Source organism: Acomys minous (genome assembly GCF_964271855.1).
Source record: "Acomys minous genome assembly, chromosome: 14".
NCBI classification, from domain to species: domain Eukaryota; kingdom Metazoa; phylum Chordata; class Mammalia; order Rodentia; family Muridae; genus Acomys; species Acomys minous.
This window is the reverse complement of record NC_140496.1, coordinates 41,546,906-41,563,417: the sequence shown is the minus strand read 5'-3', so window position 1 is coordinate 41,563,417 and position 16,512 is coordinate 41,546,906. Positions and strand designations below refer to the sequence as shown.

The following is a 16,512-nucleotide window of genomic DNA, read 5'->3' as shown; positions in this document are numbered from 1 at the left end:
TTTTCATTTAGGTATGCGGCCTTTTATATCAAATACTGACACACTTGAGCTCAAGTCTGCCGTTTTATATTGGGTTTTCCTTCCTCTTCTTTTTATTTCTATTTTCTTTTTCCTGTCTTATGTGGATATTTGAAAATTGTTAAAGCCAGTTTCATTTTTATTTACCTTTAAGCATCTAGTTCTTAATTAGCTGTCCATTTTATTTATGTGCATGGATATATGTGTATATTAATATCATTTTTAGCTTGAGGGAAGTATAGAAGCAAACTTTATATTCATTTTCTTGTTGTCTTAAGTGCTTTCTCCATTTACATTGAGAATCACATCAGTCTTGTTTTTGCTTTAGCTGTCAACCGCAAAGCTGGAGGGAGCCTGCTGCATCCACACATTTGCTTACCATGTTCCCGACCTTTCCTCTCTCCCTCCCATGTACCAAACTTTAGATTTCTTTCCTTTGTAATAAAAGAAAAGTCACTTTTATGCTTTGCAAGCTGCCACCCATCATTCTTTTGGGGTGATGTGACAGTAGGAGCACCCGTTTTCCCACTGACTTGACTGGACCACATATCTATGGGAACAGGCCTCTGGGTGGGTGGGTCCTGCCCTTCTCCTCCTGAAGACTCGTGCGCCACCTCTTTCCAGCTTTCATAACCCCTATGAAATGACCAACGGTCATTGCAGTCTTTTCTCCTGGGACTGATATATTTGTTCTGAGTACTAGGTACTTGGAAGAACTTTTCTTTTCTTCTCTTCCCCCTCTCCTCTGTTCTCTTCAGAAGGAATGATGTTTTGGCATGAATTTTTTTTAAAATCCCATTTGCTTTTGTTCAGCTTTCTGGGTTGGCATGTTATGACTCTTGCTAATCTGGAAGTTTTCCTGCTCTTATTTCATTTCTACCCCTTCTCCCCTAAAAATTTCAAATGGCATGTTTGATTGTTTTGCTTTTTAAAATGTAGTATTCGTGTTGGCATGGAGGGGAGGGACAAGTGCAAATGTGTCAACAGTACACATGAAGTCGGGGGACAACTTTGTTAGTTGGGTCTCTCCTTCTGCCTTTACATGGGTTCTGGGGACCGACCTCAGGTCACTAGGCTTGAGTAGCAGGCCCCTTTAACCATGGCAGCATCTTGCTGGCCCCAAAGTATTTTCACAGATTTCTGAAGCTCCATTTTTGTTACTGTTTTTCTTTTGTCTATTTTTCTCATTTGTCTTTATTGGATAATTTTGGTTATTCAATATTTCACTTTAGTTGATCTTTTTTTTCTTTTTTTTTTTCCTGTCATGGAACCCTGCCCACTCAGTTTTTTAATATTATATTTTAATTTATGTCATACATGTTCAAAAGCACCATTAAAATGCTTTTGACACAGAATTTGCAAGGGACAGAAAATACATAATCTCATGCTGCATGAAAAAAAGTATTGTCAAGGTGGTTACACCCAAGATGAGGATTTCTTATTATCTGTGAGATAGGCATCTCCTGTGTTGCCTTCATTGATTCCTCTGTTTCATTATTCTCATTTGCCTTCTATTTATGATTATGTGTGACTGGCAAAAAAATAATGACTCCCTACCAGGTAACCTCTGACACTGTCTTAACAGGAAAGAAACACTCACTTTTTAAATTAACCATAGGCAAGAGTGCAAGTCCAGAGAGTGTCTCTCTGCTACCAAGGTTGATCGGGAGGGGCATCCCTTAGAATCCATCTAGAATAGCAGCCTTGGCTTTTCTCTTTTTACTTCCCTGGCATCACAGAAGCTGAGGATGGTAAAACTGACCGTGAGCTGGAGTGGATAGGATACCGGCACATATTTACCTGAGTGGCTATTGTCTAAATGATTACTGTTTCCTGGTCCTTAGTATTGGATAGATCAGAATATCTATATCGCTATCTATATCACTATCTATATCTATATCTATATATAGACACACACACACACACACACATACACACACACACACACACACACACACCATGCCATGGGAAGCAGTGTGGGTCACAGTACAACTTTCTAGGGTACAGTCTCTTGCCCTCTTCGTCCTTCCTCTGCTGCTGTGCTCTCTACTTCAAGGTAGTTAGCCATGAACCTTGAGGGAGATCTTCTGGATAGACACAGTAGAAATCACTCCACTGTTGTTCCTGGAGTTCTGAAGATGTCTGCCTTCTCCTTTTCTTTTAGAGCCTAAATAGGTTTGTCTTATGTAATGTCTGGGGTTTTTATTTATATGTAATAAGAACAGTGATTACCATCCCCATTTTTTTCTCGCAGCCAAATAGATTTTAAGGTGTCTAACCACTTATTATCCTATAATACATTGCTTGGGAACAGTCTGTAGATGTATCTAAAAATGTTGATAAAGCAGTAATAAACAGTTAAGTATCGTGGTTCTGATTTATTCACTCATTTCCTCAGTTTTTGATGATCCTAAGGGAGTCAGGCCTTATGCATGGGAGGAAGCATTCTACCACTGGGCTTATTAGGTTAACTTTTCTTTGGAGAGAGGCAAATAAGCATCTATTCACCCCAGCCATGGCCCTAACAACAGACCAAGGGAACAACTGTGTCATCCATGATCAACTGGGTGACCCAGTGAATTTACTATCCTTATTGGAGCAAGGCAGGGTACTTAGAGCCACACAGGGGGAGCACAGAAGCTGCATCACCAGAACACCCCACTCCAGCCTGGGCGATGACGTCTGCAGTGGATGCAGTGACTCTTCTCAGCCCCACTTTGGTTCACCTGCTACACCCTGCATTGAGCACCTCCGCAGACCACGCGCATTGACCAAAACTAGATGTTCTGGGAGGGAGACACCGCTCAGAAGGTAGCTGGAATGTCAAGTGCGGGTGTTATGACCCTCCCCACCTTCCTTTTCTGAGGGAACAGCAAACCCACCTTGCTCATATCTTGTGGGTAGACACACACACACACACACACACACACACACACACACACACACACACACACTCTGATTAAGATAGTAACCACCACCCTGTGCCCATCCTACAACAGGGCAGCACACAGCCAGTCATTGTGAAATGTAGCATCCATGCAAACACTTGTTTACTGGGCCCTCCTCCCAGAGAAGAGTGAAAACCGGCATTTCTAACACGCTCCTAGGTGCTGCTGCTGCTGCTGCTGCTGCTGCTGCTGCTGCTGCTGCTGCTGGTGCTGGTGCTGGTGCTGCTTTGGGACCACAGTAGAGAAATACTGGCCTGATGACAGTTTGCTGAGTTTCAGTGATACGTATGAGCAATATATGTAGTTGGGGCTGAGTAAAACAAATGCAAATGTGCAGAAAGCAAGATAAACTGGGCTTGAGAACTTCGGTTATACCAGAAACGAACATGACCTAAGCAAGGACGAAAGTTCACTCTGCTTGCAGCACATGCGCAGAGCGTTATTTTTGTAATGAAATAAGTCATTTTCAGCACTGTTACATGCAGCATCTAAGAGGCCAAAGGAGTAGGACACTGAAGGAAATAACACTCACTTTATTACAGAGAATATAGCCCCAAATAGTGATCGGTAATTCTGTGAACATAAAGTAATGCCAATTTTATTGGATCCTAGAAAGAGCACATTTGAGTGGCTACACTAAATTACATTCTGTAACAAGTATATGACACAGAAAATGTTTTCATAAGGCTCCAAATTGACACAGGAAGAGCCTGTTCCATTGATCTGAGTAACGGTGCTGCCCAGCCCGGCACAAGGCCCATCCCCGAGCTTACCGTTCTTTCTTGAGTTCATAAACGGAAATCAGACTGCTCCTTTTGGAGGTAGAATCCAGGTCAAGATGAACCTAGAAACAGTTTTCATGGGTGATTAGTATGAAAAACAAAATCAAGTAAAAAAAAAATGTGGGAATGATGTTTTCTCCTGCGTGGGTTGTTATAAGGGAACTTGTTGTTAAGAAACTTGCTGGATTTATGTCACTAGTGATGTCTTCCCTTCTCTCCAGCTCTGTTGGCTTAGCAAAAGCAGCCTTAGAAGCGATTAATGGATTTAACCTCTTTGGAAACCAGGTAAAAGAGAAATCTAATTATTTGCATGTTTATGTAACTTTCCTATCTGTTGTCAAAGTCATCTCCTTAGAACCATACCCACCTGCAATGTGGGTGGCAGCCCATGTTTGGACGTCGCTGTTGAAGTTCACTTGAAGTTCAGCTTTCCTTTGGTGCTGGGGCATCTTGATAAGTCTGATTTGAGTGGTTGGATAAACTCCCCCTTCTCTGAGTGGCTTCTGGGGAGTTCCACACTGTTGATGCATTCCTGTCATTGTGTGTCTCATGTTCGTTTCAATGTATATTTCATGCAGAGAGAATTTTTGTAATGTCTGTAGTGAGGGTGGGAAATTGTGGGCCTAGTGAACCTCAGCTCTCGTTCTCTCTCTCCCTCTCCCTCTCCCTCCCTCCCTCCCTCCCTCTCCTCTCTCTCTGTCTCTTTCTCTCTACTCTGTCTCTCTTCCCCTCTCCCTCTGTCCCTACCCCTTCTCTCTGGATAAAGTGGAGCCTAGAAAATCGCTTAACGTTTCATGGGATCTTTAAGCAAATTTTGCACTTACAGACTCTAACAGCTGACAGCAGATCCGGCTGTTGCTGGAAGAGAACGAGCAGGAAGAGGAAGCTCCCCATTCTGGGCCAAGAACTAGACCCGTTTTCCTTAGGAAGGTGTGAGGATTACTGAAGTGGTAAAGCGATGTGACGGTCCACATGATGGTAGTTAACACTGGCCACCAGTGTTCTTAGTCATAGAGGGACAGTGCAGGGACAGCGGGCTCTGCCAACGTGGTAAGAAAAGGAAGCCTGGTACAGAAGCTAACAGACTAGGGTGGACTGTAAGTCTTCTAGCATTGCTCAGGAAGCCTGCCAGGCCTCTTGGATTAAAGCAGAGGGCCTAATATAACAGCGGGTTGAAAAGGTCACATCTTCCTAGGCTGCCAACCAGAAAGCTGAGTGGGGCTGGGTGTCCAGGTCGGCGGTGTCCCTGGTAGTGACTGGCTTGGGTTTCATCATGACGTCTGAAGTACCTGAGGCCATGTGTGCTGTTTAACACCTTCTCCGCCTCTCTGCCACGCACGCTCCATACAGCCGCTGCCCCAGCCTGGTTGTTAGGGCTTTACTTTTCTGGAACACCTGACTCGCCTAACCAGGATTTTGAGTCATAGCTATAAATGTTCTGCCAATATTGTTTCTTGGTGTGTTTTTCAATCTTGTGCATACGTTAGACTCCTTGGAGCAATTCAAAAGGCAGTCACGGCACCTAGGCTCGCTCCTGACCTTGTGTAAAGGAGGCTGGAGCCTCTTAGAGTTCTAATGCTCAGAAACTCTAAACTGCAGCCAAGAACATAGCTGTTTTAACATAACTGTATGCTAAATATTACTAAATGGGCAGTTCACTCAGTCTTTCACGTAGAAGTAGAAACAAATTTGGTCTTTTTCCTTTAGCCACACAAGCAGTAATGGGAATAGGTACAGGAAAGGAAAGAACAGTCATAAAAGTCTGTTCAGGTGAGACACAACCTAAAACCAGCCAACCAACCCAACCATCCAACCACCCAGTTGTCATACCAAAGTGTACATGAAAAAGTAAAAGGAAACAATGAAACAGAAACTATCCGATCAGCTAGTGTTTCTTCCTGGTTAGGAGCAATGTTATTTCTTGCTTGGGGTTGTCTTTTTTAGCAGGCTTCCTGGTTACCTGGTAAATGGGGAGTCCAATGTCATAAATTCAGACCCATCAATGGGTGTGGTCTCCTTACTGAGGATGCCTATGTGGGGACTCCTCCCTCTAAGAATTCCCCAATTGAGTGCTCTGCACACATCTGTCTCTGATATGCTAGCACTTTCCCTGCTAGCTCTCTGGCTGATGTCTCCCTCTGTCTCTGCATGCCATTGCATGTCATGTTGTGGTCCTTCTTGCCTAGGTCTTGCCTGGGTTTTGTTGGGTTTGTCGTTGTTTCCCACGCGTCTTGGCAGGAGCACTCCAGCTGCTAGCAGGACTGCAGCAGGTCCATCGCGCTTGTCTTCTCCCCGTGCTGTGCTCACTCAGACAGTGGCTGCGTTACTGCTTCCTATAGTCCTCGGACAATGTCAGCTTTGGTTCCTACTGTACACACCTCTCCAGGATGCTTTGTGCAGTCGGCAGAAGTGTAGGAGCCCAGGACTCTGCTTACCCCCAGTACAGCCTGTAGGAGGCCTTTCCTCATTCCCTGTTCTCACTCGCCAGAGTTAACGATGGTGCTTTGAATGAGGCGTCATCCTGTTCTACTAGATAATGCTCAAGAAGATTAAGTCTAGATGCTTACTCAACATAATTCTAGATTGCTACCTAAATTTGTTTCGTTTGATCATGTAATAAAAATCATACAGGAGGTGTTCACAACTCAGATTTATGAATCAAATTTATTTCTTGCTTTATCTCTTATCATACTAGCTAAACTGTTTCTTCATTAAAATGGGTATAATTTACTAGACATCTTTATAAAATCAAAACCTTTGTAAGAAAAGATGAGAATATAAAATAATATCTAATTATTATAAGTTCATTTCAAGAAATTCAGGAAGTATTGAAAGCATTAGAGAAAGAAAAGTAAAGGGCTAGAGAGATGGTCAAGAGCACTGGCTATTTATTCTTCTGGAGGACTCTTAAAGTTCAATTGCTAGCAGCCACATAGAGGCTCACAACTGTCTATGTCTTCAATTCCAGGGCATCTGATGCCCTCTTCTGGCCTTCATGGGCACCAGGTATGCATGTGGTACACAAACATGAATACAGGCAAAGCACTCATTTACATGTAATACAAGTAGTTAATGAAAATTAAGGTCTTAATAATCTCTTACCCAATTGCAGTTAGTGATAGAGAATTGTTTAATTGTCGTGTCTCGAGGAAGAGTGTCACATGGTTTACAGTTCTCTGAGGCGTGTGTTTCTATTCCCAGGGCTGTTCTTGGTCGGTTATATTTGTGGATCTGGATGCTCACAATCGCAACAGGCAGACTCTGTGCTCGCTGCTACCCCGAGAATCACGCTCTCACGTGAGATGACATTATAGCTAACTGAAATGAATTCCCGTGATTTTTGTGTTTATCTACTTTTCAAGAAAGCACACTGTGGTGTGGAGCTGCAGGAGGAGAAGATGTGATGCAGATGTGTCCCCCTCCTCCAGTGCCTGAGGCCCAGGGAGGGAGTAAACAGTTTCAGGCAGAGCTGTCCAGTCCTGTGAGACTGTTGAGGGACAACAGAACAATGGGCATTATTTCTCTCTCAGAGAAATTAGCAAAAGTAGCATTTAGCAAAGGAATCGTTGTTTTTATAATGGAGTCTTAGAAAAATTCACCTCATCTTGGCCCCGAGGTGAAACATGTCCGAATCTCTCTGTCTCACAGAGCTTCTGTATGCATCCGGGATCTGACCGCCCATTTTCTCAGGGATTGGTTAGTCTTCAAAACCTACCCCAGACAGACTGGTTAACTTTTTATATGAGTAATGCCAGATCCTAATGAATATAAAACCAATAAAAAGGTGTTATCTGTTCATTTAATGATCTGTTCATTTATTCTGCCGCTTTGGCAACATCCTGATACGTGTTCCCACATATGAACAGAACTTTTTAAAAAAAGAAACTAGAATAGTGCTTTTCTATGAACAAGCATGTTTCCATTCAATACACAGATTTCTATAATATTAATTCTAATTGCTTCTGCAATATAAATGCTAATGGGTGCTAATTTACCCAGTTAGTTGTTGGGCCTTTTGTTTGTTTTCTCCCTTTCACTGTTACAGGCAAATTGCTCCGTTAACTAAGTTGTGTCAGTAAACATTAACTTTTCACATTCTGTTCAGTTATAATTTTTAAGTTACAGACTGATATTGAAGTCTGAAAATTCTTTTTATTAATAAATAAAGTGTTGTGTGTTTCATCAGATTTACAAAAATGCATTGTAGGCGCATCTGCCTTAAGCTCACTGTCAGTTGATAAGCTTTTTTACCTTAGCTTGACATGAATCTTCTTGGACTGTGTCGGTCAGGCCACTGCAGGGATTTACAGTCTCCTTATCTTAATGGCCCCAGAACACAGATGCTGCCCTGCTCCCCTGCATCAGTTATCCTGCATTTGCCTTGGATGATGAAGCTCTGTTCAGCCAGACACTCGATAAAGTCATCAGGAAATTAAAAGGAAAATACGGATTTAAGCGTTTCTTGAGAGATGGGTATAGAACGTCATTGGAAGATGCCAACAGACGCTATTACAAACCAGCTGAGATTAAGGTACCACACACCGGTCCATGATAGTAGCACGTGCAAGTAGTCAAAAGCGTGGATCCAGGAGACTGACGTCTTGGTGTGAGATTCTGCTCCACCCGGCTGTGTTAACATTATGTATTGCTAGAAATAATATCACCTATACCATGAGCTTTTTCTGGGGATTAAATGCTATTATATATCAATGCTTAGAATTGTGCTTGATACATAGTCACTGATCAATACGTATTAACTCTTCTTTACCACAGAGGTCACATGAATTCACTGGCTAAACAATATTTTTAGCATTTTCTACCAAGCCTGTTTCTCCTACATGGTTTTGTTTCTATATGTCGTCTACTTTTATGTTATTAAGCAAATGATCTTTAAAACTAATACTCTGAACCAGGCATAGTGTTTCATGTTTTTAATGTCTGCATTTAGGTGCAGGGGCAGAGGCAGGAGGATGTCTGTGAGTTTGAGGTGGATAGTGAGTTCCAGGCCAGACAGGGCGACATCATGAAACCCTGTCACAACACAAAACACCTTGAGCTCCTTCACCCACTCCCTCACCTGCTGAGGAACACTAGAGAAAGCTGCAGACGAGTGGGAGCCGTCCACTTTCCAGGACTCTCGGTCTTGTCGCTCCTCTCATCTCTTGCTAGGTCTGCTCTGTGATCCTGTAGGACCGTCCTGAAAACACACAAACTTGGACACAGGTTCTCATTTCTTTGCCCTATTCGTGCTGGGAACCTTCTGTTATGTATGGCATCCACTACTGCGTCCTTCCCTTTACCAGTGCTTACCCTCTGTCCTGTCTCGTGGAAGATGCTGTCTCTCTTTCTTGAGGTATTCCACATGGAGACATCTATAGATATAGATGCACACCCATCTCTCTCTGTGTGTGCACATCCTATGTTTTTAAACGGTTTGGAGGATCTCACTGAGCATCTTCTTCTGGTAGGCTATGTGTCCCTGTTCCTCATCTTCCCATTTCTACCTTCCCTCCATTTGCGTCTCGCAACTCACTTGTTTCCTTTGGCGGAAACGCATCAGTGCCCATGACTGAAGACACGAACAGAAGCCTTCCCTCAGCTTTTGTTCCTGTTGCCCTCCCATCTGCTGGTTGTAGCCATGACCCTGAAAAGCATGGCCTGTGTTTTGTGTGCAGCCCTGGGGTACTAGTTACTTTTCGTGTCTGGGTTACAGAGATGGAGACAGAAATTATCTATGCGATGATAGAGTCATTCTGGCCCATAGTCCATGGAGCACAGTCCACCAAGGCAGGGACGGCAGGGACAGGCAGGTGGCTCTCAGCTCTGGCACCATCTATCTCACAGGTGTCAAGCTGGAAACCGAGCCCTGCTGAGTCATAATTCTCAAAACCTACCCCTAGCGCCTTGCTCTGTCGGCTGCCAGCCCAGCCTTCCCTGACAAAGTTCTCACAAGCTTTCAGAATAGCTGCACTGACTGGGGCACCTTGACTGCCTCCTACTAGCTCTGGCTGGCCTCAGGCAGTCGCAGTGGCTGGCTCAGAACGAAGGCTTCTCTCACCCAATTTTGCTGAGTCTCCTGGTGTCTGAGTGTTAACTGTGTTTTCCTTTTTGGAGTATTCTGTTTGCTGTGACCACATATTCCCCGTCATTCCCACTTTCTGTCGGTGTCGATCTCCTTCTTCGTCTACTTCTGGGATCCATCCTCACTGTACTTTTCTTCCTTCCAAGCTCTCTCAGCTATCCCAACTCATAGTGTGCCTTCAAGTGTCCTGCCTATGTGCACCGGCAGCTTAGACACACCCCTGCACTTAGGTGTCCTGCAGTCGGCCTGCATCTAGCTCCTGGTCCTCTGCCTAGGTCCATATCTGAGTCGCTCTAGGCATCTCCTTACCACTTAACCACCATTTTTTAAAAAATTAAATATTTTACTAATTTGTTTGTGTGTGGGGGTGAAAGGGAGATAAGGAGAGAGAGAGACAGACAGAGAGGGGAGAGAAGGGGAGGGAGGGAGAGAGCAAGTGAGCGCCATGTGCACAGCTGCCCATCTGTGTGTGTATACCACGGTGAGCATGTGGAGCTCAGAGGACAGTATCCTGGGAATTAGTTCTCTCCTTCCACCGTGTGCCTCCCAGGAATGGAACTAAGATCCCCTCGGGCGTGACAGCAAGTGCTAATCTTCTCCTGCAGAACCGTCTTGCCAGGCCCAACCACTGAACCACTTTTATTATTCACAAAATTGTGACTGCGTTATCCTCTTTAGAGCCTATTTTTCCCCTTTTTCTGTATTACTTCTTGGCTTAAGCTAGTACTCCATAACTTGGGACAGTTTGTCACCCAACTTGACACTGGACAGGATCTGTAGATTTCAGATTAGTGGAGGCTGGGGATGGGACAAAATTTCCCATGCTAGCTGGGCATGGTGGCCATGCCTTTAATCCCAGCACTCTAGAGGCAGATGCAGGCAGATTCCTGTGAGTTCGAGGCCAGCCTGGTCTACAAAGTGAGTCTAGGACAGCCAGGGCTACACAGAGAAACCCTGTCTCGAAAACCAAAAGAAAAATTTTTTTCCCCATGCTGCTCAAAATCTCCATAGTACTAAAGTGGAGACAGGGTCTGCACTGCCATCTTTTCTCTCTGAATTGCTCTTATGCTTTGAGTTGATTCCGTACTTCTTGCTCTACGACTCCTAAGTACTGCCAACTGCCCAGCCTGGAAGCAAAGGTAACAAAGACTCCGACCCTCCTCAGTGTTCTCCGCTGGTTCCCTGACCTCCAAGTACCCAGTCCTTGAGCATCTTCCTGCCCACCCCTGGCTTCTGCTTTTCCGGCTTCTGCCTGTGCATTCTTAAAGTAGTGACTTGTGATAGCTTCTTTAATGTGCTCTGTCCCCGTGAGACTGTCGTTTGTACTCTTTGCTCTGTACATTGTTTTAGCTACTTTATTGCCGTGTAGCCAAACCCTTCCCTGATGCTCAAGACAGAATCACATGTTTCTTTTCTTTCTTTTTTTTTGGTTTTTCAAGACATGGTTTCTCTGTGTAGTCCCAGCTGTCCTAGAACTCACTCTGTAGACCAGGCTAGCCTTGAATTCATAGAGATCTTCCTGCCTCTGCCATTTGGGTGCTGGGATTAAAGGCGTTTGCCACCACACTCGGCTAGCAGTGTTTCTTAATCTATGTTCCTGATGTACTGTTTATGGACAGTGTGTGCCATACTGCGGTTATTTATTATTTGCGCCTCCCCACTGTACTGTGCACCTCTGGAACACAATGTCTGACTTTTGTCTTCAGGGTGCCATCTAGCTCAGCGGTTCTCAACCTGTGGGTCATGACCCCTTTAGGGGTCAAATATCAGACATATGGTTTATTAGGTATTTACATTGCAATTCATAACAATAGCAAAAAAAAACAGTTATGAAGTAGTAATGAAATAAATTTATGAGAACTGTGTTAAAGGGCTGCAGTGTCAGGAAGGCTGAGAACCGCTGCTCTAGTTAGTGCTGGGTGTGTTAATGAGTCCTTAGTGCACTCAGGGCAGAGGCAGGTGGATCACTGTGAGTTCGAGGCCCGCCTGGTCTACAAAGTGAGTCTAGGACAGCCAAGGATACACAGAGAAACTCTGTCTCGAAACAAAACAAAACAAAAAATCATCTAGCGACTGCTGTTTAATAAGCTTTGGAATAAAAGGCCTGAAAAAAGTTAAAGAACAACTGGTCTCAAGCTGAATTTATTGCTATAAATAAGTTCCTTGCATAGAACCTAAAATGTAGTTGCTCTAGGTTGTTACATACAAATCTTAATGTTTCACTGTCTCTTCCAGCTGTTTGATGGCATTGAATGTGAATTTCCCATATTTTTTCTTTACATGATGATTGATGGTAAGTGAACTGTCTTCCTGAAGTTGAAGATTCAGAATACAAGTGACTTAAAGAATAGCCCAGGGTTGGGGCAGATGGCTTAGGTGGTAAAGTGCTTGTCATACAAGCAGGAGGACCTGAGTGCAGTCTCCAGCACCTGCCTGAAAAGCACGTGGCTATAACTTCAGTGCCGGGAAGCAGAGAGAGAGGTGGATCCTTGAAGCCACCGGCCAGCCAGATTAACAGGATTAGTGAGCTGCAGGTTCAGTTTAGAGCCGGACAGGGAGGGGTTAAGGAAGGCAAGCAGTGTCCATCTATGGCTTGCACACACATGCATGTCACTTGCATGTACATGGAAACATGCATGCGTAAGCACACAAAAATAAAAATAGCTGAAATGAGTGATTCCTTTTATCCAGCCATGAACTAGACTCCAGCGATGGTAACAGCTCTGCATGGTTATGCAGTTCTACTTTCTGGTTGAATGTCAGACCTTTAAAAAATTTTTATAAAATAATGTGTATGTATATATATGATATATATGTATGTGTATATGTTATATGTGCATAAATTGCTAATACAGGTGCATATATGCCAAAACACAGGACTGAAAGTCAGAGGACAACTTAGATTTCTTTTCTTACCTTCTACATGATTAAAGAATTTTAAGAACCACTTTGAAGTCTTTAATATTGATGCAGTATCTTGTTCATACTTATAAAGAAAAGCTTATCATAGAAGTCATAAATACTATGATCATAGTATTGAATATCTATAACATTTATGCATAAGTATAGTGAAATTTCAGTTAATTCAATATTTAATTCTAAATGCTAACATGACTTTCTAAAATCAATTTCTATATAAATGTCATACATATTTGCATTTCTCCTCAATTTTATGTTTTCATTTACATAAGTCAGCAGAATAATTTTTGAAGGGCTTAGAAGTTTCTATAAGACAAAATCTCTGTCTGCTTATTGAGCACAGTCAGTATTGGATTTTGTATTTTACCTTTTAGGTGTTTTTAGAGGCAATCTTGAGCAAGTCAAAGAATACCAAGACCTTTTGACTCCTTTGCTTCATCAGACCACAGAAGGTACAGTTGTTGTTGTTTTTTTTTTATCAAGAATTCTGTCCACCAGCATTTCCTTGTTCATTTGAAACATGTACCTGAGTCCTTTTTAAAACACAATTATCTGTATTATATTGAAAACTAAATGATACCCCAATTGAAATTAGAATAATCTCTGTTAATTTAGTTTAACAAGTGTATTTTACAAAAGCAGTTGATTAGGCTTGACAGGGATGGTCTTGAGTGTAGGTGGTTGTGGCTGTGGTGATGCTGAGATGGTTGGCACGGGGACTGAATTGTGGGATGGTGTTACTGTAGTTTCTTTATTCTGTGGAGTGTTACACTGTTGTGAAGCACCTAGTTTTTAGCCAAGTCATGGTTCAGTGGCTGTCTTAGTCAGGTGTCTGCTGTCGTGATGAAACGCCAGGACCGGAAAGCAAGTTGGTTAGAAAGGGCTTGTTTGACTTATATTTGCATTTGGCTGTTCATTCTTGAAGGAAGTCAGGATAAGGACTTGAGCAGGGTAGGAACCTGGAGGCAGCATCAGCATCGGGAGCTGTGGGGGTTGCTGCTCACTGCCTTGTTCCCTACCTCGCTTAGCCTGCTTTCGTACAGAACCCAGGACCACCAGCCTGGCTGGCTGCCCCCACAATGGACTGGGCCCTTGCCTGTCATTAATTAAGAAATGGCCTTATAGGGGCATTTTCTCAACAGAGGGTCCCTTTTTTTCAGGTAAGTCTAGTTTGTATGTCAAATCAACAAGACTAGCGGTGGGTCTCCTCTTCCCTGGGGGCTGTTGGCCACCATCCTACGAAGGCAGGAGGAGCAGAAGTGAGATGCAGGGCTCGGAAGGCCAAGAGCAGAGTGGAACAGCCTCCAGGAACCACGTCAGCAACATAGTTCAACTGTACTCAGGGAGAACAAAGGATATATATAGTCTTTGGGGAATGGGTGGGCAGCTCCCAGAATAGGTGTACATACTTGGTTGAAACCAGGCACTTTACGGATGCTTCATTTGCATTAGGCAGCATGCTCCTATTATATGAATGGCAACACAGTACCTAAGTATCCTGTAGTGCAGGGAGGGGAGAGCTAGCAGGGAGCTGTGTCAAAGGCCATATATCAAATGCAGTTAGGGGCATCTATGGCTAAAGATGCTCTCCAGATGAGGTCAGGTGAGAGTAGGAAGCCCTGCTCGAGAGAGGCAGTCCTCCATCTAGTGCTGTTGAGTCAGCTATCCAGACGGGGCCACTGCAACCTCGAAGCGCAGGTCCTCCCAACGACTAGCCAGCACTGTGAGTGTTACCCTCCAGCCCCAGACCTTCACAGGGCTGCCTGGAGAGACTGCTCTTGCCTAAAGGCAGGAACATTGATGGGACATTCTAACTCCTCCTTGGAGATGCTTCTGGGGCTTTTAGCATGGCATTTTAAATGTTTGTCCTTGTACCAAGTTGTCATTCTTTGAAGATGGGTTTAATGTTTTAGAAGTAGTCAAAATGCAAACCCCATGGGTAAGAATGTATTGGTTTTAGTCAAACACCAGCAGGACCCATTAAAAAAAGCATAATTGGAAAATTCCCAAAGGGATTCAAGGACAGTATTCTAGATATCTTTGGGGTTTGGAAATAGTAATAGAATTATAGTCTCATGAGAATAGCTTTGAAAATTTGTATGTAAGATAAAAGTTCTGGTGTGCTAGGCAAGACAAATAAATAGTCTCATGTACATAATGCATGACGTGTCATTCACAGCACTGGGCCCCATTCTTGTTGCACATGACTTTTTTGACTGAGGTGTTAGGGTGCAGGATTCCAGGAATACCTGAAGAAAATATTTTATATTTTATTTTACCTTTTCAATGCTTATAATGTTAAAAGTTGTAAAATGCTTATGGGTGAACATTTTTAAATTAAAAGTGAGTAATTTTTAAAGGAGTTATGCTTTCAATATTCTCTTCTCTTCTTTGAGAAATAGCGCAAAATAGTGCAATACTGAAATATTTGAAATTTCTGGAAGCAGGCCTTTTAGTGTTCAGGAACGGGTGTTGGCACCGTGAAAGTCATCACCTCTGCAGCTTCATGTTCAGAGTGACGTCACATGTCCCCACAGGCCATAACCCTGCTCTCGGATTTTAAACACATACATCATTATCAATTGATGCACGGCGAGGGCAGCAACATTTCAAGGCTATTGTTTAATTTTATTACAAAACAAGGTTTACTGTGCATTGCCATTACAAAAGAACTCTTCTGCACCCTACAAGGAACTTACCCATTAAACAATGATTTCATCTTCTGAAATGTATATCTTTAAAGGATATGCTTTAAGAAAAGATTGGTTTTCTTCTCTTCAATGACACTGGATAATAGGAAACAGGGTTAATATTTAATAGGGATTTATTTTCACTAACCAGTGGCCCAGAGTTATAATTCTTCATTAAAGATTAAATAATACCTCATTTACAATGCTACTACAGACTGATCATATGACTTTGAAATTTTTTGTTTGGTTTTGGAACAGGGTTTCTCTGTGTAGCCTTAGTTGCCCTGGACTAGCTTTGTAGACCAGGCCGGCGTCAAACTCACAGTGATCCACCTGCCTCTCTTTCCCTGAGTGCTGGGATTAAAGGCGTGCGCCACCATGCTTGGTGTGTTTTAATATTTATATACTCTGTATACATATATATTATTGATAGATAAATATCTTTATATACAGATATGTGTGTGCATGTACACATGTTGACTTAAAGTTGTTTGCTATTAAAGGAGATACACATGCGTAGCTGCCTCAACCTAATGCACTATTGAATTAGTTCTAAAGTCAAGAAATTCTTCTCCATTTATTTTCCTTGCAACATCTGAAAGGACCAGAATGTCACGCTTGTCTGTAGCTCACTGGGTCTGCTCCTGTACAACCCACCTCTGTCCCTCACAGGTTCTTCAAGGGGAAATTTGGGGAGAGCACTGTTTTGGTTGTATTTTAATATGCTTGGTGTTTGTTTGTTTGTTTGTTTGTTTGTTTTGTTTTTTACCTCTGTAGGCTATCCTGTTATACCAAAGTACTATTATGTCCCAGCTGACTTTGTAGAATATGAGAAAAGAAACCCTGGGAGTCAGAAGCGGTTTCCTAGTAACTGTGGCCGTGACGGGAAATTGTTTCTTTGGGGACAAGCTCTTTATATCATTGCAAAACTCCTAGGTAAGTGGAAAAGATTGGGAACCTGTTTTCTGTCCCTGTTATCAAGTTGTTAGGAATAAATGTATCTTGGGTGATGCTTTTCCTCTCGGTGAAATTGGGTTTGGGTGGAACCTCGCACTGTTAGTTCTCTGGGGAGT

At 43.0% G+C, this 16,512-nt stretch overlaps 1 protein-coding gene across 4 annotated transcripts in view; it reads left to right on the top strand.

Annotated features, from left to right (window-relative positions):
* PHKB (phosphorylase kinase regulatory subunit beta) overlaps positions 1-16,512 on the top strand; it is a 192,936-nt gene that overhangs the window by 91,392 nt on the left and 85,032 nt on the right. For all 4 annotated transcript variants that reach the window (XM_084755999.1, XM_084756000.1, XM_084756001.1 and 1 more), the window contains 6 exons: positions 3,970-4,033; positions 6,950-7,045; positions 8,082-8,279; positions 12,066-12,123; positions 13,124-13,201; positions 16,217-16,375. In XM_084755999.1, coding sequence (XP_084612125.1) covers positions 3,970-4,033; positions 6,950-7,045; positions 8,082-8,279; positions 12,066-12,123; positions 13,124-13,201; positions 16,217-16,375 — 653 coding nt within the window. The remainder of the gene's footprint in view (positions 1-3,969; positions 4,034-6,949; positions 7,046-8,081; positions 8,280-12,065; positions 12,124-13,123; positions 13,202-16,216; positions 16,376-16,512) is intronic.